Genomic DNA, 27,043 nt, shown 5'->3' on the forward strand with positions numbered 1-27,043 from the left:
GGATGCCAATTTGTGGCATCATAAATGGAGGTCTGATTTCCAGAAACCATTGGGTGTGGAGAAAAGCCGACCCTCTAAAGGGTCCCTGAAATAGAAGCAAAACTTCATTAAATAAAAAGTGTACATAGTATTTGAGAATTACATCAAAGAGAGGAGCAAACAGAGGGATTAACTACAGGTAATGGAAAACTGATAAAGAAATGAAGACTGACATGAAAAATTGAGGAAAATCTTCTGTTTAACTAACCATTAGCTAATTTCATTTCGTTAAAATACACTGATTTTATTGGAGGTAAGCCAGTGCAGGCCAGTTGAGAGTCTGATTTTCTAGTACTGTGGAATACTTAATGAAAATTAATGGTATCAACCCTGGTACATCACACGCTGAGTATCCAAAGGGATTAGTAAAATGCACTGCTAGGAATATCCTCCTGTGCCTCCAGGCTCTGCTATTTCATCAGCTGCTGCTTCTGCTGGGAGGAAGGAAAGGAAAAAACTCAGAGGAGAGCAGATCCTCATTTCCCATCACTCATACAACCAGAAGAGCAGGAAATGTGTTGCTAAAAGGTCTTTTCCCCAAGGTGCCAGCCTGTTCCATGGGCTCCAGCATGGAGAACTCCCACATGCACATTACACACCCTTGGGTTGATTTCATGTCCACCCGCGAGCCATCTGGAACCTGTAAAACTGCTGCCATTCAAAAGGTATATAACCTGCTCTCCAAACATCTTCCCAGTCTGGCTGAGAGGATCTGGTGGAGATGAAGGCTGCTTTAGTCACCTTGCTGGCTGCTGTCCTGTGTGTGGAGCAAGGTGAGCCTCTAATACTGCTACTAGTTAAGATAAGGGTTATAGAGAAGATAGTGAAAACTTTTCACGTGGCAAAAATTTAGAGGGCTGTCACCAACTTTGCAGCATCGCAATGCTGCAGCCATGTTGCCACCAACTTCCTTTGCACCTTGATTAATGATTTTCTGCAGAAATAAGATCCTGATAAACTAATTCTTCTTCCCAGCAGGCAATACTGAGTGATAGAGCTCTAAATGTATGGCACTGGATGCCAGGCTATATCGATGCAGTGGTCTATAGGATCTACCCAAAGGATGGAAGCTGGAAGTGCCAGAAAGCATAACAAAACACACTTTTTATCCATATCAGCTTTTGAGTGTTTTACAGACTTTTTTGTACTGCTGCTTCCTCCATTGTAGCAAGCCATGTAATTTGCCATGTGTCTTGCTTCCTAGGAAATCCACCAGTGAGAATTTTTATAGATTAAATCAGAGGCTGAGGTAAAAGAGCTTTTCTGTGCATATGTCATGTTAGAGGCATCCGTCTCCCAAAGGGAGGTCTGAGGTACTCTGAACGTGTGTCCTTCTTCTGGGACTGATATACATGTGTTGCTACATCGCTACTTGCACATAGAAATAATGACCAGATTGCCAATATTTCTTCCACGCCTGATGGTTTCCCAGAAACCATGATATATATCTAGCAGGGGTTGAGAAAGAGGCATCTAATTAATTCTTGTTCTCTGATGTATCAACTCCCTACTCCTACATTTTCTGGACAGATGGTTCTGCAGCATGCCTGGAAGATCAGAAGCTTTGGCCAGTTTTGGGGAAGGAAAAAGAGTGTTCGGTTCTAAAAACCAGAAATTTTTTTGTGCCCATAATTCCTGAATGCAGTGATACAACGTGGACAGGGGAGAGTAATTATCAAAGTCAATGTCCTCAGTGTTACCCAGGGTGAAGTGAAAAGCTAATAGAGATCCAAGACTCTGATAGCACGCATTCATGGTGGGATACCTAATTGCTGTAGTAGGCTCATGATATTTTATATTGGCATCAGCTTCCAAACGGACTTAAGGGCAGCCTTTCATACAGCTCCTTTCTGTAGCCCAGCCTAGATCAGAGAAGGCTAGTGATTCTAATATCAAGGCTTTCAAATTGAAGAGTAAGAGATGACAGCTTTCTGGCCTAATACAGGGACAGAGGAATACCTGGAGATAACTGTTATTTGATCCTTCTCATGGATCTGGGGTCCCATTCAAGACCCTGATAAGCAAGTTTTGATCAAAACTGTTGATCTCTCAGCCCACCAAAGAGGGTCTTGTTGCCATTTGCATCCATGAACTCACTGTTGCAGGTATACTATGTCCAGAAGAAGTCTTAAAAGGTCATGATCCTTTTTTCTGCTCCAGTGCTGGGCCAAACGAGGAAAATGTTTGTCTAATGTGTCGTTGAAAGTTTTCAACCAAAAAGGTTCCACAGCTTGGAACTGCTCAGATTCTCATCCTTTTAGAAAGCTAGTCTTAATATCTCTTAACATCTCTTTTTGTACAGTTCTCCTGTGTTTTCACAACGGATGTGTAGAACAGTTTATTGTTTTCTTCTTTGCAGATTCTTTTTGATTGCATGAAGAAGGTTACTGTGTCTTTCCTCAGCATTTTCTCAGTTTTAATAAACTAACTAAATGCTTCCAACCTTTTCTACAAGGTCATATTTTCACGATCTCTGACCATTTCTCCTCCCTCTCCTCTGGTCTCTTCAAATGCTTTGCATATTTTTTGAAGTGCCACATACAGATTTGGTCATTGGTGTTCCAGCTGAGGCCTTGCCAGAGTGTAAATGCCACTTTGTATATCTTGCACATGACATTGCTGCCTGTGTTGCTTTGGGTGACGTTTGTTTTTATCACTGTAGTGTGACATGGTTGACTCCTGATGTTTACACAGCAGTCCTTAATTGTAACTCAACCAGTAGTTCCTCATCCTACATTTAAGTGGCTACTTTTTATCTTAGTGTAATATATTTCTCTTTACTAAGCTGCATCCATTCTTTTTTTAATTCTTTTTTTACATCCATCTGTCAAAATCACTTAGAACTCCACTTACAGTGTGTTTTCAGCTATTTTGTCCTTGGCATCATCTGAAAATGTGATGTGCATCCTCTACCCCATCCCTACTGTCACTAGTGATGATACTGTATAGACCTGAGCCCACAGCAGAGCTCTGGAGAACCTTATGAGCAGTTCCATTGCTCCAATTGGTTTGACCAATAATCATTGTGAACTACCCTGGGAGGGGGTGGGGGGGTGGGTTGTCATGTCTGGCTTTGCACCCATTCTGTTGCATTTTCACTAGCTTGTGTTTCCTGGGCTTGCTCATAACAATGTCATTCAAGATTGTGCCAAAAATTTTGGTAAAACCTTATTGCATTTCCTCTACCCTGTACATGAAAATTCAACTTTTTTTTTAGTGATGAACAAAGCAAAAAAGCTACACAGTGTTACGGCTCTCTCAGCATCAACAGTTGGTAACTTCTTGCTTCCCTTCCGTTCCCTTCCCCTTCCTTCCCCTTCCATCAGGAACTTCTCATTTAATGGCCCCTCTGACCTACACTGCCCTTCCACTTTCTTACTGCCAACTTCTTATCGGACAAAACTGCCCTCACAGGAACGTGTCCTCTAGTCGCTTTCTGCCCTTTCCATACTGACAGACTGTCCCTAGACTTTTATCAGGAACTTAGCAAGCATTCTGTGCTGTGTTTGCTTCCCTTTCCAAAAATAGCCGTGTTTGTTTTTAGAGTAACCCATCCCCTCACCTACACACGAAAACACATACTTTGCTCAGGGTGGCTTTGCAAGCTCAGAACCCATCCACTACCATAAAACCTATATATCAATTAATCTGCCTAGCTGGGGAGCGTTCTGCAGAGAATTTGGTGTGGTTTCTCATCCACACTGTGGTTTTGCTCTTCTTCCTTTTTTATCATAACTTTACAGAGGCTTTCCAGAGGTCTACCTACCACCTTCTGATTTTGAAGGCAAGCGGTGTATTCTAGACAGACAAGACAGCTCATCGCTGCCTGCCCTTCCTGCCAGTCATCTTCTCTATCTGTATCGTAAATGTATGAATTTTCCCACCAAATCTGTGTTTACCAGTTAAACCATACTTTTGGTTAAGACTTCCCATTCATTCTCTATCTGTCAGTAGTATGCAGAAGTTGGACAGAGAATCTGACTACTCTCATCAGGCTTCCTAGGACTGAGGTTAGGCCAGTTCAGTTAGTGGCTTTTGACCACGAGAAAGAATATGTGACAGTAGCATCTGAGACAATGAAAGAGAAGTAGGACACTGGGCATTGTCCACATCCTCAAAATGCTCCAGACATCCTCAAATTCTCCCTTGCAAGTCCTGCCTAGGCTTGCTCAGGAGAGGTGGCTGAGCAGTAGTTGGCAATTCACATGGCAGAGCTCTCAGGACAGAGAAGCTATTGCTCAGCAATAATCTCCATCATAAAAGACCCCAAATCCTTGAATTCCACTCACATCTACTGCTGCCAGAGATTGCAAACAGATCGATAACACTTCGCAGTCTGAGACATATGAGACAGAGAGGGATTTAACACTGCTGCCACGGGTCAAGGGATAAAGAAAGACACTGGTCCTTCACACACAAGCATTCATCAGGCTATAACTAAGAAAATGGAGATATCTGGATTGTAGGTATTGTGGTTCCTAAACCGTGTAATGTGCTTTTTCTTCCCCCCTTTTTTCCTCCCAGCTTTCTCATTTATGTGCTATGTTTGCCAAGAACAGGAGACCAACAAAAACTGTTTGACCATTTCCATGTGCACAAAGGAAGACAAATACTGCGTGACTGTCCGTAACAACGTCGGAACAAGTATGTTTCTGAACATGTTTGTGCTGTAGAAGAGCAGTCCCAAGAATGGGATTTCATCCCGGGCGCAGCCACGTATGGAAACAATAGTCCTGATCACGGAAACACTGACCTTGTGGCTCTTGTGGTCACTGCAGTGTTGATACGTGCTTGATGTTGTTACCAGGAGTTAGGGAGGTGCTGAAGGTGCATCTATAAGCACCAGAGACTGAACTCAGGCTTGGGGCTGTGTGCACTGCTTCATGGTTAGCTCCCCCCAGCTTTGCACTGACCGCCCCAGCTAGTTCTTGCTATGGTAATACTCAGTCCCCGGGGCTGTCTTCAAAAGTGTTTGGGCAAAACTGTGCCATGGCTGACCTCCCCGGCTGTGCACAATCCTCAGGTCTGTCCTTGGGGCTGTGCACGCTCAAACACCTCCGTGCGCTCTCAGACCAAATCTCAGGTCACACAATACATGCCCTCTAGTTTTATGCTGTAGGAAAAGTGTCCTGGTGGAAAGCAACCCAGCCTAAGCATTGCTTCAGGCAGCTTGAACTGAAAGCCACCCACACATGCTAATTCCACTTGAGGGACAGATGAAACATGGAGCCCAGAGAACACCAGCATCATGTTGCACCAGTGTGGACATGGCCAAACTGTTAGTAGTCCTGAGCAGAGGACAGATTTGCCTCAGGGACTAGTCCCTGGTCACCTTTTATTCACCAATGCAGATTTAGTCATGGAAACATCTTAAGAGCGATTCTTACATTCTACTCTTTCTTTTTTTTTTCCCCTTCTCCTGCATTAGAGCCCAACAAGCCCAAATATGTCATCTCTAAGATGTGTTCTCCAACGTGTCCAGCAACAAGTCAGCAAAAAAACCAAACCTCTCAGAGGGTTTCTTGCTGTGAGAAACCATTATGCAATGTGAATGGAGTCAGCAGCAAGCAGAGCAGCTCTGGAGTGATGTCCCTGGCTGTCCTAGCCAGCATCACTTACATCTTTGCATCTGGACTGTGACAGCTTAGAAAAAACTCCCCATGATGGCATTGTTGTTGAAATAAAAGTATGTTGCTCTGGGATAATTACTGCTCTCAGAGTTGTGCTTTGTTGCTGAGCTTCCCCTGGGATTTTTGAGAGAGTCTAAGTAAGTTAGGTGCTGAACTCCCATTGATTTCCTAAGCCTACTTGAATCCTAAGTGTCCCCAGACATTCAAGTCACCTAAGAAAACACATAAAAGACAGCCCTTTTGACATATTTGGGCTTCAAATTGTTACAACTCTGAAGAGATCCCTGAATATATATTTTTGTCTCTTTGAGTTTCAAAGCACTGTGAGGAATAACAACCCACCCTGCCTGAAACGCAGGTAATAGCTCAATAGTTATGTCAGCGCAGAGGGGATGTCCAGTATCTTCTGTTCGCAGTAAGTTGGTTATCACACATCACATCAGTCAAGCAGGTCACAAACAAGTAAGCAGAGGTAAAGCTTATTTCTGGCATGTTTTGGACATTCCTCCAGCCTCAGTGGAGAACAATTTCTGGCTCCTCTGGCTCTTTGCTCCTGAAGGGGTATCACATTTTGGAATGAGCATCCTTTATCGCCCAGCTCTGATGTGTTGGCTGAGCTCGGGGAAAAGGAGAGGAGCAAATGTGACTGAGAGAGGAAGGGCAGCAGCAGGGTACCGGCGGGGGGACAGGAGGGAGGAGGGAAGAGCGGGGCAGCATAGTAAGCACTGCGTTGGGAATTGCCTGCACACTGCCTCCTTATGGACCTGGTCCAGCTGGAAAAGAAGATGTCCCCATATCTATTTCCCTCTTTTTTTGCAGGGCCAAACCAACCTGACAGCTGTTGCCAACTCCAGTCATTTAGAGATTGTGAGATGGTTTCTACAAAACCATATTCCTGGCATAGAAACGATTGATTATGCTGGGCTTTGTTTGGTTTTGCAATCCAGGCACTCTGTTCCCTCCTCTCCCTGCGCGAGCTGCAGCTGAGGGGAGACAGAAAAGCACTGTAGGAGGCCTGGGGGTGTCTACAGAGAAGAAGAAGGGCAGGCAGCCAGAGACTAAAACAAACAGCCCCGAGCTTCTTGGTCACAGCTCCTGCTGCAAGCTCACTTTTCTGGAAAACAAAAAAAAAAAACCCAAAAAACAAAAAGAAGAGGAAGAGTTGGCAGCATCACTAGCTCAGCTGTGTTCTGGGGGAAACCAGAGCTCATCCAAACAATTCAAGGGGGTTTTTGTTTTTGTTTTTGTTTTTGGATGAGATGTTGTATTTGATGGCTAAATGACATCTTCGGTTTGTCTGAAGCATTGCCTTGGAAATCTGCTGTGTTTTGGTTGCACATGTGGAAGGATGCACGTTTTTGAGATGTCTCACACTTGCCTGGATGACAAAGCGACTTGTTTCCCAAGGGGACGATCAGCCAAAGATGCCTCATCAACCTCATGGTTTGTACTGTGAACTCTGAAGCCCAGGGCCTGGTTTTAAACATTTTGTTTAATGTACAGGAAGGAAACAGAGGAAATGGAGGTGACGCCCCAGTGCTGGGCAACGACAAGAAGATGCTAACGCCCATTGATCTGAGCCTACTGGTGAGCCATGCCCGGGGATGACAGATGTCAAGAGGACCAAATGTGAACTTGCCAGCAGAACGTAGAATCACAGAATCATTAAGGTTGTAAAAGACCTCTAGGATCATCAAGTCCAACCATCAGCCTAACACTACCAGGTCTCCTAAACCATGCCCTGAAGTGCCGCATCTGCACGTCTTTTAAATGCTGTCAATTTTCTCTCACCAAAGACTACCAAAAGGGGAAGGAAAACTATGATGGAAAAGGGGAAGGGAAAGACTTTTTAAACCAAAAGGGAGGAAGAGATGTCCAGCTGCTAAGGGCAGGGGCTGGCAGCACTGGTAGGGGCTGTGGTGGCCGTGTTGTGTCCCAGTGCCACAAGCACATGCTTGACAAATACCCCACGCAGAGGGAAAATGCTTCTTCCCTGCAATACATCGTGTGCTTTTAAAAAACTCTAGGAAAGTTGGGCTCCGGGCCAAAGCTATTACTGTCTTTACCACCAGGCAAGTTGGCACAGGAAAGGGGAAGCAGAAGGAGCAATTTATACCTCAACCAGTTTCACTGGAATTGAGAAGGCAAAGACCTGGTGGGTGAGACCAGCTGGCAGGGAGGGAACGAGTCAAGGGTTGAGACAGGTCCACTGAGGCTGGTGGCATGTGGAGGACTGAGATGGGCAGAGAGAAGGAGGGAGAACAAACCTCATCCAGACCTTTTTTTAGAGCAGGGTCTGGAGGCAGAAGTGCTCCAAGTGGGCTCAGAGCCCAGCTGAGCCCAGCTGCCACTACTGAGGACTCCCTTTTGTGGCATTCCACTTCTGCACTGGGATCCCCGGCAACTGGACGCTCTTAAAAAAGCTGCTCGCTTCTGCTTACAGGGACTTTCTCCAGCCACCAGATTTCTGCATGCATCGTGCCTCCTTGCAGTCCCTTATTGCCTTCCTAGCTCTTCCTCTCCTCTTCACCATGCCAGTTTAAGTGCTGCCAGCTGACAGCACCCAAACAGGTATTGCCTCCAACAAGATAAAATGGATAGAGGTGTCCCTAGGTCTCTTTTCTTTTCTTGAATTTTCTCGATGCTAGAGCACCTGATCGTACCAGGATTATGCTAATTTATCCTTTGTAGGTGATGTGCCTTAATGTTTTCACTGTGTTTAAAAGGATTTACTGGTTGCATTGCCAGTCATACTACCACCCAGCTGGTTCCTGGACTGAAAGCCCACAGTCATGAATGAGGAGCTGAAGGTCTCAGAAAAGTGAGTAAGGGGATAGGATTTGTGAATGGACTTTGTCAGAGCTGATTCTCTGAGTGGGAAATCACTGAAACTCTTTCAAATAAAGAAGGAAGAGGGATACATAAAAGCTGTCCTTCTTGGTTGGGGATAAGAAATGGGACACATGTTGGTCTGGCTAATGGCAAAGTCATAGATCCCTTTCCACACCAGTACCTGCCTTCCCTGGGCTGGAGGAAGGTGCAGGTAGAAGATCAGGGCTCCTGTGGCCCAGGACAGCCAAGTCTCCTCTTCCTCCATGGGAAGAATCAGTCACATTTGGCTTTTCAAACGAAGCTGCAGTGTGATGTTTGGTTGGTGGCATTCTGCAGGCTTAACTGTGCTTGCTGGGAGAAGACACCCAGGTGATGCTTGGAGGTGCCCCTTCAGTGTAGAATTTGTTTTGCAATCTCACAACTTTGAGCTGCACACCCAGAGTCAGGAGATGCGGTTTTGTTTCCAGCCTGCAGTATCTGCAGAGTAAAAGGGAAGACAGGTGTGGAGACACTAACCACATCTAACACAAGAGCACCAGAGCTGTTTTGCTGCTGCAGATGTTCATGAGATTAACACAGATTAGCCAACTAACACATCAAAAGCAGGAATATTAAAATGCAGCAGGGCACAGGTCTAAGTAAATAAAAGGTGGTGTTTTCAATATGAATATGCACATCAGCGAGGGATATCAGCCAAAATAAGTGGTGTCCAGGCACAGAGGCATTGGGAAAAGAAATCTTTGGCATCTATCACAGCTACCAAACCCAGCCTGTTTCACCTGCTCCTATTTCTTCACAATAGGGAACTCTGGGTATTTCAGAAGACTGGATACCACCAAACTGAGGGTCCATCGTTATAAAGGGGGTGGGGGTGAGGCTTTGGGGCCACACAGAGGAGTCAACCCAGACCCTAGTCTTGGAAAAAGCTCTGAAATAAGTCTTCAAACGATTTGCCATGGTGTAGGGGCTATCAAAGTGATGGGGATGAACAGCAAGAGCTTTGTGACAGATGGGTGTTATTCCCACCTGTGACAAGACGACAAAATCTATAGTTAGGGTGAAAGTGGTACCTGTCACATAGCTTAGTGTTAATAAAGCTTTTGGCACCTTATCACATGACAGTCTCATAAGCAAACTAAGAAAATACAGTCTAGCTAAAATCATGAGCAAATAACTGTCAACAGTCTGCTGTCAAACTTGAATCATCTATTAAACAGGATCCTCTGTGGCTTGCCTTGTCTCTGGTATGATGCAATATTTTAATTACTGGTTTGAATGACAGATTAGAGAATAAATTCATGGAGCTTGCAGCTGACAAACTGGGAGCATCTGCAAATAGGCGAATTCTGTGTGACCCCAATAAATCTAAGCAATAGTCTGAGAAAGAAGATGCAATTTAGGAAGGACAAGCACAAAACTCTACAGGTAGTGTGGACCTATCATCTGTACACATACAAGATGAGGAAATCTCCCTTGCAGCTATCTGGCAGAAAAAGAAGTTCTAGTAAGTGTTATAACAGATCACAAGTTGAACATGTGACAAACTTACGGAAAAAAATTATGAAAAAGAAGGTGACCTTGTTGGAACTTTGCAGTCCATTGAAAAGTCTTACATTTTGCACTGAGAAGTGTAAACTGGTGTGATGGGATAAGATCCTTCCAGTTTCTTCTCCAAAAGAATTGTGTGGGCTGCTCCATTCTCCCTACTTCTTGCTTTAGGTTTCACATAGCAGCAAAGTAGCTTCTAGATAGTACCAAAGAGGTTTCCTAGCATCTAACAGATAGTGAAGAGTTGGAGATTCTTGCTGGGAGAACTGCCTCCAGCATCAGCAGCTTGAGCATCATTATCAAGATGCATCAAAGCATGATAGAAAAATACTGTCCTCAGCATCTCATTGGTGTCTTCAATGGGGCTGGAGAATGAACTCAGTTGCCTCTCCTGATCCTCTCTGTCTCCTTTCTGTCATTCCCAGGTACGTGTTGTGGGTGCTAGTTCCCCTCACTAGAGCAGTATTGTGGGACCTTAGAGACCATCTAGTTCCAATACCCCTGCCATGGGCAGGGATACCTGCCACTAGATCAGGTTGATCAAAGCCAAATATACAGCAATGTAGCAATGTCTAGCAGCAAAGGTGACCCAAAGATCCACTGACATCATGTAGGACTTTTACTCCAAAGGATGTTCAACTCCCAGAACACCCTCAGGTTTCCACAGGGTTCCACCAGGGGTTCCACTATGGTGCCATGGGACGTTAAAGATATAAAGCTACTGGAGAGTGTCCAGAGGAGGCCATGGAGTTGGGGAAGGGTTTAGAGGGGAAACTGTATAAGAAGAAGGTAAAGTCCCTTGGTTTGTTCAGTCTGGAGCAGAGGAGGCCGAGGGCAGCCTCATGGTGCTCTGCAGCTCCCTCCCGAGGGGCGGAGGAGGGGCAGGGCTGGTCTCTTCTCTCTGGTGACCAACGCCAGGCCCCGAGGGAACGGCAGGGAGATGGGCCAGGGGAGGGTTAGGCTGGGCATTAGGGAAAGGTTCTTCCCCCAGAGGGTGGTGGAGCCCTGGAACAGGCTCCCCAGGGAGGCATCACGGCACCAGCCTGGCGATATTCCAGAAGCACTTGGACAAGGCCCTCAGAGACCTGGTGTGGATTTGGGGTGTCCTGTGCAGGGACAGGAGCTGGGCTCGATGGTCCTTGTGGGTCCCTTCCAGCTCAGGACATTCTATGATTCCCAGGATCTCAGTCACCAGTAAAAGCAATAGATATGCTGAGCCAGTCAGCGGAGAGACAGCTCTGCATAGTATGAATGACATATGGTTTTCTCCTCTTTCAGCTGATTTCTCACCTAGGCAAATCCCTAAACACCATACAAAGCACCACCATCATGCATGGGGGTGACAGGGGTTCAATCTTCCTTGTTCCAGGATGGCCAGGAAACACACACGGGCTGTGTCCAGTGCTCATCTGGGACCTCCTTCCAGCTCCAGGGCCTTCTCCAGCATTAGAAGTTGATCAGTAACTAGATAACATGCAGACTTTGCTCCTGGGAACAAGAAACTCTTTTTTGCAGTCTACAGGAAATTAGTGTAATAAAACTCACTGCGAGGTCTTCTGGGAGAAGAAAGCAATTTTATAATACAAAATCTCTAAGCGAGTTGAATTTGCCCTCTCACATTCATCCTCACAGATTTAATTTCATCACTGTCTTACAAGCACCAACATGTGTGTGCCAAGATCTGGCCAGTGTCACTTCTATGCCACAGGTAGCCAAGAGATTACAGCTATGCAGCTCTGAGGTGCATCATGCTCTGAGGTTCTTGGCAGAGCACCACAAACTGATTTTGGACTTGCCTTTTAGAGTCGTTTGAGAGAGGATGCTGTTTTGGCTCCTTTTCCCTTTTATTTTGGCCTTCTTAGGTGAAATTCCTGAATCTCCCACTTAATTTTCTTTATTTGGTTGGTTTCTATTTTTTTTTCTCCCACAATGTTTTTCATCCTCTGGAGACTCTTATCTAATGTCAGTTTGTTCCTCCTCTTCATTTGAATGTAATCAGAAACAGGGTGCTCTAGAGCAGTCAGTACATGCCTTTCCTTGTAACCCTTGCTCTGCTGTTTCTTCTAGGTGCTTTCACACACTTGCACATTCCCACTCCTATGTCTTTGTGGTTTAACACCAGCCAGTGACTAAGCACCACACAGCACCTCACTCACCCCCCTCATCCCCACCCTGGTGGGATGCGGGAGAGAATCAGAAAAGTGAGAAAACTCATGGGTTGAGATAAAGACAGTTTAAGAGGTAAAGCAAAAGCCGCGTGTGCAAGCAAAGCAAAACAAGGAATTCATTCCCTCCTTCCCATGGGCAGGCAGGTGCTCAGCCATCCCCAGGAAAGCAGGGCTCCATCAGGCATAACAGTGACCCAGGGAGACAAACGCCATCACTCTGAATGTCCCCCACTTCCTCCTCCCTCCCTCAGCTTTATATGCTGAGCGTGACCGTCATACGGTATGGAATATCCCTGGGGTCAGGTGGGGTCAGCTGTCCCAGCCGTGTCCCCTCCCAACCCCTTGTGCACCCCCAGCCCACTCGCTGGTGGGGTGGGGTGAGAAGCAGAAAAAGCCTTGAATCTGTGTAAGCCCTGCTCAGCAATAGCGACAACATCCCTGTATTCTCAACACTGTTTCCAGCACAAACCCAAACCACAGCCCCGCACTAGCTACTGTGAAGAAATTTAACTACCCCAGCCAAAACCAGCACAGTCTTTCATACCAAACTCAACAATTCTGCTACATATCTCCACAAGCTCAGCAACTTGCCTACAGCTTCAACATAGTTTGTGCAGCCTCCCCGGAGCCTGGTGATTTCCGTATTTAGAGAGGCACATTTTTGGTGGAAAGGATGGGGAAGGGCCTGAAATTCCTTTTTCCTCCCCACAAAAACCAGGTGATGAGGTCCCTGCTGTGGGAGGGGAGATACCCCCAGGCACAGGAATCTTTGCAAGTCACTGCAGAACCTGCAGATGGTTGAAAAAAGGCCAGGACTGGAAACAAGGCTACACCATGAGTCCAAAGCTCACCTAGGAGACGGAGATCAGACTGGAGATGGACGTACCTACTACGTAGGTCAAGGACCATGCAGAGACAGGGTCACAAGGCCAGAAACAGAGCTGGAGACAAACCACCTACAACATGGGTCCAAGGTCCATCCACGAGACGGTTGGAGACAGTCCTACCTACAGCATAGTCCTGGCTAAGGCTTGGGCTTAAATGTGTGCTCAGGGTATGAGAGCATGAGCTCATTTGTATGGGAGTCAGTTTATAATGCTGGAGCACTCTAGAGCAACTCTTTCTTCAGCAGTAGCGTGGTCGATCCAGACATGGACGTATCTTCCAGCACATTTCAAGCAGCCTGGAGAGATCACAGCAGCAATCAGAGCTTAACTTTTTGCCTGAGTAATGACCCCTGCTTAAAGCTTCACAATTATTTTCCTGTCAAAAGCCGAGAATAAACAAGCAGGACAGGGTGAGTCACGCAGGCTCTGGAAGAAGGAGGTGTGAGAATACCAATTTCTCTAATACTGACTGAGCATGCACCAGCCAGTGAACCACTTTCACTTTAGCAGCCCTGGGAGAGATGGAAAATGGAAACATTGACATCAATCATAGAAGAAAATTCATAAATAACAGCCTGACTGTTACGGCGGTTGTGGTTTAAGTGGGTGGATGAAGGTCCTACCCCAGTAGATACTGCAGCCCAAAGATGTACCTAGTTAGGGACCCACATTTTGAGGAATCTTGGTAGCTAACTGAGAACCACCTCAGGTCTGTCCACGTGAGCTGCAGCAGAGAGTGGCCTGTCAGCATGACGGAGGACAGTGACCTGTTTGGTACTGTAGACAGCAAGAAGGCTCAAAGATGCACCTGTGGCTTGGTTCACCCATGAAAAACCTGTGTCTGGAGCATCCTTGGATGATCCAAGAATGTTCCTGAAGGTCTTCTGGGTGACTCTGACCCAGAGCAACCAAATGGGGCTTCAGGAAGGAAAACGCCCAGGGGTGGGATGACGGGGAAGGGCTGGCATATGAAGTCAGGTGGAGCAGGATGGTATGAGCAGGAGTCCTGGGGGTGGTGCATCATGGCTCCAGTGCTCTTTGCAGTGTAGGAGGCTATGCCAGTACCTGGGGCAGTGAGGGCCTTCATGCCATGGCTGAGTTGCAGCAGGCTGCTCGGGGTGAAGATACTTGCCTATCTGAGAGGAAACACACCTTGCAGCAGGGATGGAGATCTTGGGCTCCTGCTTTTTCAGGCTAGACAGGAGATCATGTCCTCTCAGTCCTCTGCTCTGCACAACTGATACTCCACACTTTACAGTGAGATAGCTGTGGCAGGTCAGACAGGACTCTTCCACAGAACAGTTCCTATCCTCTCCAGCAGAAGTCCGAACACTTCACATCTCCAGAGAACAACGTAACTATTGAAAAGAAAGTATTTTGTCCCCTTCCTGTGGCATCTACGCAAGGTATTTTCAGCAGGTTTTGCTCCGCAAATCAACTGTGTTCCACTAACTGGGGAAAAACCTAATTTGCAAACTCAGCTGGCGTTTAGATGCCTCACAAGACACCCACGTGCACAGCCCTGGCAAGGCTCAGGAAGTCTCACCCAAGCCCTGAAACCAAAATGTTACAGTGAAGGAAACTTTCCACATGCCACCTGGCTCCAAAGAAGCGGAGAAAGCTTTTAGTGGGCCCATGTTCCAAGTTCAAACTCCTAAAGCGCCAATTCAGCACCGAAGCCTTGCAGGCCTCGTAACTCCATCCATCTCTGCTAACCTGCTCCCTTGACCCTTGAAAGGAGCCGCCATAGTCTTACTTTCCTGACTTAAAGCCTAGCCAGTCCTCCCCGGCATACAAACCTTGAAATATTGTCTCTAGCACCGGTCTGCTTTTTGATTCAGCTGCTTCCTTATCTGCTTTTCTCTTAAGCATGTTTTTGTACTTGTGTCCACCATTCCACAGCACAGACCACATTCCTGCTGCTGGGCTCCACCCCTGCTGCCTTTCTTACTTCCATCCTCTTCTTCTGAAGACACACTTTTCTGCCTCGCATTCACGGCATGAAGTTAATGGTTCAACGAAGCTGCCCAACAACCCCCAAACTTGCAAAAGGCTGGATCATTCAGTGCAGTGTTCTGCTGCGCATTGCTCTGATACCGAAAGCCCTGCCATCAGGCAGTTGCTGTGTTGAGCTCTGCAGTCTGCTCTCCCACACCACAGCCTTGGTAAGGAGGTGGGAGACATGGACTTAGACTGGCAAGGGCATCCTTACCTGGCACATATTCCACCATAGCAAATTGGTCCCCAGTTGCTCTGCCCAACTCTTCCGTTTGCAGCATCCCGTAATTAATGCTGTCCCTGCCCAGCCATTTCAGTAGTATTAGCATGACTCCAGCTCGAGATCCCATGGTGAGTTGTGTCCTGTGTCACTCTTAGGTCCTCTCTCTTCCTCCACAGCAGCACATGGGGCCTATCCAGGTAACACTGGAACTGATAATGTTAAATTTGTATGGGGAGGAAATGAGAAAGCTGTAGGCCCTTGTACACTTCTCTTGGGGATCACAGAATCACAGACTGGTGGGGGTTGGAAGGGACCTCTGGAGCTCACCCCGTCCCACCCCCTGCTGGAGCAGGCACCCCCAGAGCAGGGGCACAGGGCCACGTCCAGGCGGGGGGTGAATGTCTCCAGGGAAGGGACCCCACAGCCTCTCTGGGCAGCCTGTGCCCCTGCTCTGGCACCCTCAAGGTAAAGCAGTTTTTCCTCATGTTTAAGTGGAACTTCCTGCATTCCAACTTGTGCCCATTGCCCCTTGTCCTGTCATCGGCTACTATTAAAAAGAGTCCAGTCCCATCGTCCTGACACCCACCCTTTAGATATTCATAGATATTGATGAGATCCCCCCTCAGTCTTCTCTTCTCCAGGCTGAACAAACCCACGTCTCTCAGCCTTTCCTCATAAGGGAGATGCTCCAGCCCCTGATGCCCTTGGCAGCTCTGCGCTGGCCTTGCTCCAGCAGTTCCCTGCCCTTCTTGAACTGCGGGGGCCCAGAACTGGCCACAACACTCCAGATGTGGCCTCTCTAGGGCAGAGTAGAGGGGGAGGATAACCTCCCTCGCCCTGCTGGCCACGCTCCTTTTAATGCACCCCAGGATACCGTTGGCCTTCTTGGCCACAAGGGCCCGGTGCTGGCTCAGGGTCAGCTTGTTGTCCACAAGCGCTCCCAGGCCCTTTGCAGCAGAGCTGCTTTCCAGTCAACTACCTGGAAAGAAAAACATTCTGTGCCTGCAACCCCCCACTTCCCTTTTCTCTCCCATGGCTCATTTTTAGTTGTCATTGCCAGTTATTCAAGCAAGAACTAATTGCAAGAAGTGTGTTTCTGTGGCCTAATATCTTCCACTGGAGTGGGCTGCTGGGACTGTTTCATTCTCTGGTTTACAAATCAAATGCTAAAAAAACTGGGAAGTTTCAGCTTTGTGGTAGCCGGAGCAACCGTAATTCAGATACTCTCACAAGACCTCTGTCTCATACAGACCAAGTTCAGGTTCTGCCCGAAAGAGTCGGTCTGGCTTTTTGTGGCATACATGTGAGCAATCTCATAGCATTTATCTCTGCTTTGGGGTGCAGCACCTGAGATTTAATTTGTGAGTATCAGGAAGGCATAGCATGTTCCTTCAGCTCTCCTGTTCCTTCTGTGTCTGGTACACTCCCCTCACTAAATCTGGCAAGGGATGTCAAGCATAACAAGGAGAGCTTCTTCAAATACACCAGCAGTAAAAGAAAGACTGGGGAAACTGTGGGCCCGCTGCTGAACGATGTGGGTGTCCTGGTGACACAGGATGCAGAGAAGGCAGAGTTATTGAATGCCTTCTTTGCTTCAGTCTTTACTGCCAAGGTTGGCCCTCAGGCATCCCAGCCCCCAGAGGTAAGAGAAAATCTGGAGAAATGAAGACTTACCATCGGTTGGGAAGGATTGGGTCAGAGATCACCTATGCAAACTGCATCCTCACAAATCCACGGGCCCCGATGGGATGCACCCACGAGTGCTGAGGGAGCTGGCGGGTGCTGTTGCCAAGCCAATCTCCAACACCTTTGAAAGGTCATGGAGGACAGGAGAGGTGCCCGAGGACTGCAGGGTCGCCAGTGTCACTCCAGGCTTCAAAAAGGGCAAGAAGGAGGACCTGGGAAACTATAGGCCAGTCAGCCTCACCTCCATCCTTGGAAAGGTGGTGGAGCAGTTCATCCTGGAGGTCATCTCCAGGCATGTAGAGGACAAGAAGGTTATCAGAAGTAGTCAACATGGATTCATCAAGGGGAGAGAAAAGCTTGACCAACCTGATAGCCTTCTATGATGGCGTGACTGGCTGGCTATGATGGTGTGACAAAGGGAGAGCAGTGGATGTTGCCTGTCTTGATTTCAGTAAGGCATTTGACACTGTCTCCCCTAACATCCCCACGGACAAGCTAAGGAAGTGTGGGTTAGGTGAGAGGACAGCGAGGGGGTTTAAGACCTGGCCGAAAGGCAGATCACAGAGGGACCTTGCAGGTGCAAGGTCCTGCCCAAGGGGAGGAACAACCCACGCACCAGCACAGGCTGGGGGCTGAACTACTGGAAAGCGGCTCTGCTGAGAAGGCCCTGGGAGTGCTGGTGGACAACAAGCTGACCCTGAGCCAGCACTGTGCCCTTGTGGCCAAGAAGGCCAATGGCATCCTTGGGTGCATGAAAAGGAGTGTGGCCAGCAGGGTGAGGGACGTCATCCTCCCCCTCTGCTCTGCCCTAGTGGAGCCACATCTGTAGTACTGTGTCCAGTTCTGGGCCCCCGCAGTTCAAGAAGGACAGGGAACTGCTTGAGCAAGTCCAGTGCAGAGCTGCCAAGATGATCAGGGGACTGGAGCACCTCTCTTATGAGGAAAGGCTGAGAGACGTGGGTTTGTTCAGCCTGGAGAAGAGAAGACTGAAGGAGGATCTTATCAATGCTTACAAACACCTAAAGGGTGGGTGTCAAGAGTTTGGGACTGGAATCTTTTCAGTGGTGCCCAATGACAGGACAAGGGTCAACGGGCACAAGTTGGAATGCAGGAAGTTCCACTTAAACATGAGGAAAAACTGCTTTACCTTGAGGGTGCCAGAGCAGGGGCACAGGCTGCCCAGAGAGGCTGTGGGGTCCCTTCCCTGGAGACATTCACCCCCCACCTGGACGCAGCCCTGTGCCCCTGCTCTGGGGGTGCCTGCTCCAGCAGGGGGTTGGAAGAGATGATCTCCACAGGTGCCTTCCTACCCCCACGATTATGTGATTCTGTGACTCTAAATATTCTGACAAGGCAGGAGCTGGAATTTCTTCTGACAGATACATTTGCCAGGAAATGCTGATTCTGCAGAATTAAACCCATCTGTGGCTACACAGTTTGTCAAACCTGCTTGTTTCATGCTGGCTCACCAGCCATCTCCTCCATTCCCAGGCTTCCTTGACAGCCAACTTCACATGGTTCCTCCCCCAATGCCTTCCCTGCTTATCATTTCCTAGACAACTTAGCTATTCCTGTGAGGCCTACTGAACCTGGGACACTCCAACAAACCTTGCTGGCAGACTGCCCTAAACTCTGAAGACTCATCTTGCCAAGCAGCCCAGGCTGACCCATGGCACCCCAGCCGCTCAGCCTTTTACCTTCAAGCTTCCCAATCTTGTATGTCTAATCCCCTTTAGGTAAACAGCTCAGGAAATTGGTGCCCTACATGCTTGGGTCTTGCATGCAGGGGGCTTGTGCATGCAGGGGGTCTTACATGCAGCAGATCCATGCATGAAGGGAGCCCTGCACACTGGGGCTGGCACATGCAGGGCATGTGTGCATACAGGGTGTGCGTGTGTGAATGTATGGAGGGGGTGGGTGTGTGCTCAGGGAATCTGTGAACGAAGATGCATGGAGGAGGGGAGGGAGACATGAACTCAGCAGGCCCTCGTGGGTGAAGGGAATCACAGATGCAGGTGGTTGCACTTAAAGAGGGCTGTATGGGAGTGGGGTCCGGCATGCAGGGAGCCCTCCTGCTGTCTCTTCCCTTAGGGAAATAGAGGGGACCAGAAAGGGGGATGGAAAAAGCCTTTGGGGCAGGGCCAGGGGAGAGCTGGCCCTGCTCCCGCAGGTCTCCTCGCTCCTCAGCAGGCCACGCGTTGACGCGCCGAGACGCAAACCCCCGCTTCCCGGCCCCCGCTCTCCGGAGCGGAGAACCGAAACTAGGCGGTGCCGGGGAGGCGGTGGGGGAAGGCGGCGCGCGGCGCGGGCCGGCCCGCTGGGCGGGGCGGGTGGCCTTTCCCCACCCCCGGCGCTCGGCCCTGCCGCCAGCCCTGCGCGCAGCCCGGCAGCCCTGCGCATCTCGCTGGCCCCGCTGTCGCACCATGAAGGCGCTCCTGTTCGCTGTGCTGGCTGCGGTGCTGTGCGTGGAGAGAGGTAAGGGGGGGCGATCCCCCCTCCTCCCGGCCACCATCACCTCTCCCCGAGGGTCCCCCCAGTCTCTCCCCCCGGCCCTGGGTTTGGGAGTAAATTCGGGAGGTGGTGGTGCTGCGTCTTTCGGGGTGGGCTCTGGAAGTTGGAGGTTTGCAGGGGGGTGGGGTGAGGGTTGCAGAGGGGCTGGGGAGACAGAGCTGAGCCGTGCCGGGGTTTGGCGGGGAGGTGGAGGGGTGTCTTTCCAAGACCTGCCTCACAGCAGTGTCCCTCTTGAAGCAGGAACTTCAGGGCTTCTGCCCTTGTGTGTACAGGTGTGCATCTTCAGCTGTCCATCTAGATATTTTGGAGCTTTTTCCAGTTGCAGCTCGAACAAAGAGCAGGGCCGGCTCCGCTCCCCCATACGGCGCAGCGAGCCGGGATAACGGCGCCGAGACGGGCTGAGATGCAGCTGAGGGGAAGGAGGATGGAGGGGAGATGGAGCCCAGCCCTGGCAATGGCTGATAGAGCAAAGTCTGGGCAGAGCCACTTGTGATCCTGGCTCCTGCTGCCCCCCCAGGATCCTTCGGGGCAGGCTACAGTGGCCAGCGTGTAGGGAGGTGACCCCCAAGGGACCATGCCCTGTGGAGCAGATCTTGGGGCTGCCGTTGAAGCTGGGGAGGATACCTGCGCTTCCTGTTGCTGGGTATTAAACTGCAAGTTGTTGAAGTCGCAGGGTCTGCAATCCCCGCCTTCCCGACGACTCCATTTCTGACTATCCGAACTCCACGGGGCTGTGCAAAACCCCATATTGTTTCCATATGTCGATGCTTGGAGAAGCCAAACAAAGAGCAAACAGGAGAGTTCTGGGCCCTCTGAGCCCCTCCTTAGGAAACATGGGCCCTCCTTGTCTCCTCAGGACACCGGTGAGAAGAAACTAGTTGTTTGCTACCCTTCCTGAGCCCCCCTCCCAGTGGGGTCTGGGAAGCAACTGGCAGTTCAAGCATGGGTCTCCGTCAGAACCCAGCTGGCATGTGTTCAGTTCCAGCTGGGAGGATGGGCTGTCTAGGCCAAGGCAGAAAGGGGTTTCACTTTCCCCCCCCCCCAACTAGAAAAAGAAAAAAAGCTGAAAGCTTTAAAGTAAGTTCTTAGCAGGGCAAAAGAGTTTGTTGCAGGTAGCTTTATCCTTAAACGCTTCCAGCACATCCAAGAAGTCTTTTGCAGAAAAGCTTTACCCCCTGCTCAAAGTGCCCTGAAGATCTGGCATGTGGTGTAAAAGGGTATTGTTGAAGAGCAATGGAAAAGGAAAGAGCGTTTGGCATAGAGACCGAATGGAAGAGCTGCCGAAGCAACAGCATTTTTCACTGGCGCTGCTGAGCTTCAGAGCGGGCTTTTAAAGGCTTTTTTCTTTTTCTTTTTCCTCCATAGTGCTCTTTGCAAGAATAGATTCAACCTCTTATCTGAGGAATTCCCCCAAATGATCCACTCTGTTTTGGGAGCTCTTTGTTCCTCAGAAGAGCTGAGCAGCAAGCAAACAAACACGTAAATTCTTTCCGCGGAAGAACTCTGCATTTTGAACTCTGCATTTTCTAGTTGGTGAAAATGAGGCTTCCCTGTTGCATTGTTCAGTCTTGGGCTTTTTTTTTTTCTTCTATTTATTATTTTGGTAGCCTTGAGTGCCAACTCTTTGGTCTGTCTCCAGCTGCGTAAAATAATTCTGCACCCATCTTGTGCCTTTTGTCTAAAACACTCAGCCTGCTTGCCCTCTTCACTCTGCAGTGATTTAGTTATGTGTCTGCTGGGGCAGAAAGTAGCACTAGTTATGGCTGCATATTTCCTCTCTTAAACTATGTTGAAAGACATGCCTCTCCTGGAAAAAATTTAGTCTATATTCAGACAAAGGATGGTATGTAGGTGTGAAAAAGAGAAACATGGGGACAGGTAGGAGGTGCTGTGATAAGAGCATAGATTTAGTCATGTGGCAGAGAATTTAATGCCTAAAGGCACTTTTATGTGCGCGTACAAATATTTCTGATGTGTTTCTATCTGGAACCTCTAAGCCTTAATGAATAGCGCTGCACCAGTCGACTCGTGCATTCACCATAGTGAGCAGGTGCATATGGAGACATATGTTCTACCATAATGCCCACAGGAAGCCTATAATCCACTTCATTCCTGGTTGCAGATGGTTCCTGTGAAATGGCGTGAGTCAGTTTGCCTCCTCGCTTTGCCCTTAGGGTGGTTGCAAGGAGGAGGGTTTGGGAGAGGTCACCTAAGACTTGAGAGCAGAAGCATGCTGGGGTCAAGGGAGCAGGAGAGAGCTGGGCTTCATTCTGAGGTCCCAGGCTGAGTTTTGGCCAATGGGGCCAAAAATGCCACCCATGGAAATTTTCTGAGGGCTCAGCAAGGGATGATGACAGCCTGTAGGGTCAATGGCTGGCTCCGTCCTCCTCCCTCTCTCCTAGATCCAGAAGCAAGGTCCACTGATGAATCTCTCCTGGGGTTTTTTGACTCAACTGGTGGCCCTGTAATCCTGGGTGCTGTGTGTAGGTTGTGGCTTCTGCGTTGGCATGCTCAGATAACTCTGTTTTGTTGCAAGGATCGTTGTCAGACTGGTGATGGTTGCAGAGTGTATGAGACAGTCCAGGAAATTCTTGCTTAGGGGATTGTGGTGTTGGCTTTGTCTCCAAAGCAGAGTCATCTCACAGTCCTGATGTGACATTCAGGATTTCCCACTAACCCACTTTAATCCTTTTCCCTGAGATTATAGTTTTGTTTTCTTCCCCTGCCTTGGCCATGGCTGCTCAAAAGTAAATTGTCAGAGCACAATTGTTATTTTATCTCAATTTCCCTGTAAAAAGCTTTTATTTTCCTGAGAGAAACAGGACTGAGAAGAACCTCAGGAGGTCATGCAGTCCCATGGCAAAGTAGGACAGCTGATGACCAATATTTGTCCAACTTGTTCTTCTGAATACTCCGTGACAGGGACTGCTGAGCCTCAGCAAGCTCTCCCAGGGCTTCACGGACTTCCCTTCGCTAGGAAGTGGTGGTGTGGGGCTGAAAGAGTTAGGAGGAGGAATGATGCTGCCTTGCACTTCCCATCCTGAATCAGCCCCTGCTCCATTTTGCATCCTGTAAACACAGGAGAGAAAGGCAGCGCCTCATGGAAGGTCTTGCCTTCTGAGTGCTCAAAAAATCAGAGCCTATGAAACATTAGGAGCAGACCTGATCTGTCTGCATATGTAGGTCAACAATTGCAGTGTGGATGTGATGTTTTTGTTTGTGAAATACAGAGAAGATCATTTGTCCACTGCAAAGTGCATATGTCCCTGCTGAGTCAACGGTCCAGGCTCCTTCTGCAATCATTTCCCACCACTGAATGCTATTTTTCCAATCTTTCCTTGTTCTTGGGCAGATCTGAAGGATGAGGGATGGGAGCTAACTGGTGCAGTCCATTCTGCTGGTATAGGGTAGACCATTTTAAGGGACCTGCCATGGAGGAAGGCATGTTGTTTTTGCTATCTTCCTGCTCCACATTAAAAAGGTTGGTTGTGTATGCTGCTTTCATAGTGCTATGACTCCTTGGGTAGGACTTGCAGGTCTCGCTGCTGTGATGGGCTTGCTCTAGCTGAGAAGCTGTTTCTACCATTTGTGCTAGCTCAAGTGTAGCCTGAGCTTTGTGCCCTCCTGCCAAAGGCAGGTCACAGAAAGTTTGAATCCATGGTCAGGCCTGGAGCATTTCCCATCAAATGTCCACAGTAGCTGAGCTAAATAAATCTAAATCTACGGCTTCGGACTGTAGACCTGAACTTTTCTCTGTTATTTAGTTTCTAGTTGGCAGCTGGAGCTTGAACCCACTCTTGGTGCAAAGAGGAGCATGCAATAAAGTGCCAGGCTGACCTGTGGTTGTATTGAGGCTTTAGCTGACAGCTGATCCTGCCAAGAGCTCAAAACGTAGCACTTATGCTTGAACCCTTTACTTGGGCAATTTTGGGGGGCAAAAGCCTATTGCAGATCGATACAGATGGAATAGCAAACGTGTCTGCGGCCAGATGTGGTCCATGCCATGTGTCAGAGATGGGGACCGCCAAGCGGGGAGGTCTCCTCACCAGCCCCTAACTGAGCTGTGCCTTTCCCTTGCAGCCCACACGCTCATCTGCTTTTCGTGCTCGGATGCATCCTCCAACTGGGCCTGCCTGAAGCCTGTCAAGTGTGGGGACAATGAAAAGCACTGTGTGACGACGTATGTCGGAGTGGGAATCGGTGAGTGGTGACAGGACCTTCTTCTGCCCCTCTTGGCTGCTCTCCTGGGTCACCTGCTGAGCTGCAGGAAGGCTTTCCTTCCTTTGGCTGGAAAAAGGGGAAAGTTCTGCTTAGCAGCTGAGTGTCAGACCATCCCAAGGGAATTTTATGAGGGATGTGGTGCCAAATGGAGTCACGTTAAAGCCCATGTGCCTGCATCGACGCTGTGAGTCCGAGGGGAATTTTGGCGTGGGGGTGGGGAGGTTGCTGATGAATAAGTGAAAGCGTGGAGGGTGCTGCAGGCTTCCTTTGTAGGAAAGCTCCAGGGTTGCCCTTCGTGCTTTTGTCCTGTGTTCTGGTTGTCCATCCCTGAGCCCCTCCGTGGATGAGGTGGGATTCCTGGGAAGGGAGGTTTGCAGGTTTCCTCCCTAAGTGCCAGGAAAAATCTGGGGGGCGGGGTCTGTACTTCGTGGCTGCAGCTCCTAAGGAAGCAGGCTGCTCTGGCAGGTCTCCTGGCACCGTTGCAGACACCAGAACCCAGCCTGGCTTGCCTTGCTCTCCCTTGCCGGAGGGAGGAGTGTTGCCTGCTTGAGTTGCACGGTCCGTAACGTGGGCAGGTCGTGCATGCACAAATGGAGGCCCGGAGGTTTTATAATCCTGTTTTCTTAGCACAGTGCTAGTGTTTTCATATTTCCTGCTGCTAAATGTGTGCCGTGCCTCTCTCACAGCTGATGCTCAAAATGCAGCCTCCACTCATGAGTGCCTCCCTGGTGCTCTGTGTGCCCTGTGCTCCCTGTCTCGCTCAAGGAGTCCCAGGGTCAAGCTTGAGTAGGATTTTTAAGATTCTCCACTGGAGCCATAGCGGGGAACTTTGGCTGACAGCCTAGGAGGGGTGTCCCTGGGGTGTTGCATGGTCTTTAGAGGCTGTGTGGGAGGTTGTCGTGGGTGTTCCTTGAGATATGTGGGCTGGCTGAGATTGCTGTTGCAGCCTGACGCCGAGAAGGACTTCATCCTCTTTGTTCCACCAGTGGTGCTTTTGCTATTTCAGTGCTGTTATTTCCTTTGCAGGACAGGTGATCAGAAAGCCAAGAAATATTATAAACCTGTCTCCTTTTTGCTTTTCCTCCTTTCCTCCTGCCCCAATCTCAATTCAGGTGGCAGGTCTGGCCAGTCCATCTCCAAAGGATGCTCTCCCATTTGCCCCAGTGCCGGGATTAACCTCGGCATAGCGGCTGCCTCCGTTTACTGCTGCGACTCCTTCCTCTGCAACATCAGCGGTTCCAGCAACGTGAAAGCCAGCTATGCGGTCCTGGCCTTGGGGGTCCTCGTTAGCTTCATCTACGTCCTCAGGGCTCGCGAGTGATGGGGCTGGCCAAGGAAGAGCCGTCTTCCATGGGCTGTCACAGGTCTAATTAGCCAATATCTTCTCTGTCGCTGTCTGCAAGGAGATCCTCTACTTCTCAGCAGGCTTCCAAGGTGGTTGTTTCCCAGACTTTATGCTCTTCCAGCATTGGAGACCTGGGCGGTTTGGCCAAGCTGTTCTCCTGTGGACATACCCCACTGCATTCTCACACCTCCTTGTCAAAGGTGGATTGTTTTGGAAGGGTTTCTGCTTTTATACCTAATACCTCCCACCCCTCGTTTCTAAGGTTGGTTAAAACAAGGCTGGGACTCGCCGAGAACCGATTAACCCCAGATACCACGCCACCCGGTCAAGTGTTCAGACGTTCCTGCCTCTCACCTCCATGGAGGTGCCTGGCATCGGTGTGCCCCCAGCACATGGGCGGTCCGGGCATTGGGAATGCATGACCCAAAGGGAGACACATTCCTGGCCCCTGCAGCTGCAGTCTCTTTTTATAAAATCATTTTGTTTCTTCTGATCCTGGGCTGACTTTTCTGGAAAACAAATGACGTGTACCTTGTCCCTCCAAGCTCTGTAAGTGCCAGACCTGAATAAACATGCTCCTGTTGTTACCTGAGATGGGACGTGTGCTGTGTGTGTTTCCTTGCTTCAGACAGAGAGATTAGAAACGCTCTTAGAAGAAACCCAAATATTATGCCTGGCACAAGGTCCTTTTACCCTCTCAAGCAGCTTTTGAGTGCTTCTTCTCAGCGTTCCTTCCAGTTCACCTCTGAGCAGCAAGTCCATCTTCTCCCCATCCCTGTCCTTTCTGACAAACGCCCATGGGCCAGCTTGTTTCACCTCTCTTGGGAATTGCGTTTTCCAGGTGCATTTTAATGAAAAATGCCAGTTATTGGGGTCTGAGTCAACCCCGTTACTCTAATGAAGCAAACACACTGGGAACAGGACCTCTAAAAATTAGCCTGCATGTTTCAAAGACTTCATGCCTCGATGTCCCCACTTTGGACTTGTGATGGTGATAGACAATAACATCAGTACCTAAATGTTCCAGGGCAACAAGTCTGTTTGCAAAATTTAGTGAAGTCAGAGGCAAGAATGTCAATACTCGGATCTCTAGGTTCAACGTGCAATACCTGGCTGATGGTGCACATGGACTGCAGAAGGTGACTTCACCACCAAACCTGCCATTCCTGCTGTCCTTCAAATCCCAGGATCTTCCCAGGTCTTTTGGCAGCATTGCTTCTGGAAGTTCCCGGCCATCCCATGGGAGACATGTCCTCCTGCTATCTCTGCATCCTGCTGGTTTCCTACCTGCTTTGCCTACCTGCGGACCTGGTAGATACAAAACAAGTCAAAATTGAGCCTTAAGCTGTCAGGTGAAAGCTTGCTGTCACTTCCATTAACTGATCAGAGGTACACTGGGCTTTTTTTCTTTTCTAGGAGCAAAAACCAGGTGCAGCATTGGCACTCTTTAGCCATGCCCTCCATGTACGTGGTTCTGTTTTGTGTCACCAAACAAAAGCCACTCAAGCTACACGTACTATACAGTCATACCTCTATCCCCATGTAAATGAGTGATAAACAACTTCTTTTGAAAGGTGGTGTGCAGATGTACAGAAATATTTGCAACAAAAGCGGTTACATGTTTTTTCCTCCTCCTTCTCCCCATCTTTTAATTAAAATGACACAGATGCTAATGACAGCCTTTACAACAGGAGGAACTGGTCGTTGGGACATGACCCGCAATTAGGTGATGAGTTTGGTGAGAATGCAACCTTTGTCTCCTTGCTCCTCAGATGTGCCTTCCCTTGGTTAATGCATCCTCCCTCGCCTGCTGGGACCTGCTGGGACCACAGGGCTCGAGGTGCACCACGAAACTCTGCTATGCATGTATAGCACAGGGAAAATTGGGGGAAAAAAATATTAGAAATGGGGTAAATACTCCCTAGCTTCCCTGTGCCTGAGCCTGCCTCCCAAGA

The 27,043-nt window shown here is 48.9% G+C and overlaps 2 protein-coding genes across 2 annotated transcripts; both read left to right on the forward strand.

Annotated features, from left to right (window-relative positions):
• Positions 1–720: 720 nt before the first annotated feature.
• Positions 721–5,679, forward strand: LOC104050085 (lymphocyte antigen 6E-like). Its single transcript, XM_009510887.2, has 3 exons — positions 721–812; positions 4,564–4,683; positions 5,468–5,679. Exons 1-3 carry the CDS (start codon positions 761–763, stop codon positions 5,677–5,679), a joined length of 384 nt encoding a protein of 127 aa, XP_009509182.1. The 5' UTR covers positions 721–760.
• Positions 5,680–19,333: 13,654 nt separating this feature from the next.
• Positions 19,334–25,680, forward strand: LOC104044407 (lymphocyte antigen 6E). Its single transcript, XM_064441992.1, has 3 exons — positions 19,334–19,486; positions 23,603–23,722; positions 24,856–25,680. Exons 1-3 carry the CDS (start codon positions 19,435–19,437, stop codon positions 25,062–25,064), a joined length of 381 nt encoding a protein of 126 aa, XP_064298062.1. The 5' UTR covers positions 19,334–19,434; the 3' UTR covers positions 25,065–25,680.
• The last annotated feature ends 1,363 nt before the right edge of the window (positions 25,681–27,043 follow it).

This window comes from Phalacrocorax carbo, chromosome 2, assembly GCF_963921805.1.
Source record: "Phalacrocorax carbo chromosome 2, bPhaCar2.1, whole genome shotgun sequence".
In the NCBI taxonomy this organism is placed as follows: Eukaryota; Metazoa; Chordata; class Aves; order Suliformes; family Phalacrocoracidae; genus Phalacrocorax; species Phalacrocorax carbo.

Excerpts from the sequence above, each read along its gene's own strand:
- LOC104050085 (XM_009510887.2), top strand. The coding sequence starts at position 761 with ATGAAGGCTGCTTTAGTCACCTTGCTGGCTGCTGTCCTGTGTGTGGAG. Across the intron at positions 813-4,563 it reads TGTCCTGTGTGTGGAGCAAG|CTTTCTCATTTATGTGCTAT; the intron begins GTGAGCCTCTAA and ends TTTTCCTCCCAG. Across the intron at positions 4,684-5,467 it reads CCGTAACAACGTCGGAACAA|AGCCCAACAAGCCCAAATAT; the intron begins GTATGTTTCTGA and ends CTCCTGCATTAG.
- LOC104044407 (XM_064441992.1), top strand. The coding sequence starts at position 19,435 with ATGAAGGCGCTCCTGTTCGCTGTGCTGGCTGCGGTGCTGTGCGTGGAG. Across the intron at positions 19,487-23,602 it reads GGTGCTGTGCGTGGAGAGAG|CCCACACGCTCATCTGCTTT; the intron begins GTAAGGGGGGGC and ends TTTCCCTTGCAG. Across the intron at positions 23,723-24,855 it reads GTATGTCGGAGTGGGAATCG|GTGGCAGGTCTGGCCAGTCC; the intron begins GTGAGTGGTGAC and ends ATCTCAATTCAG.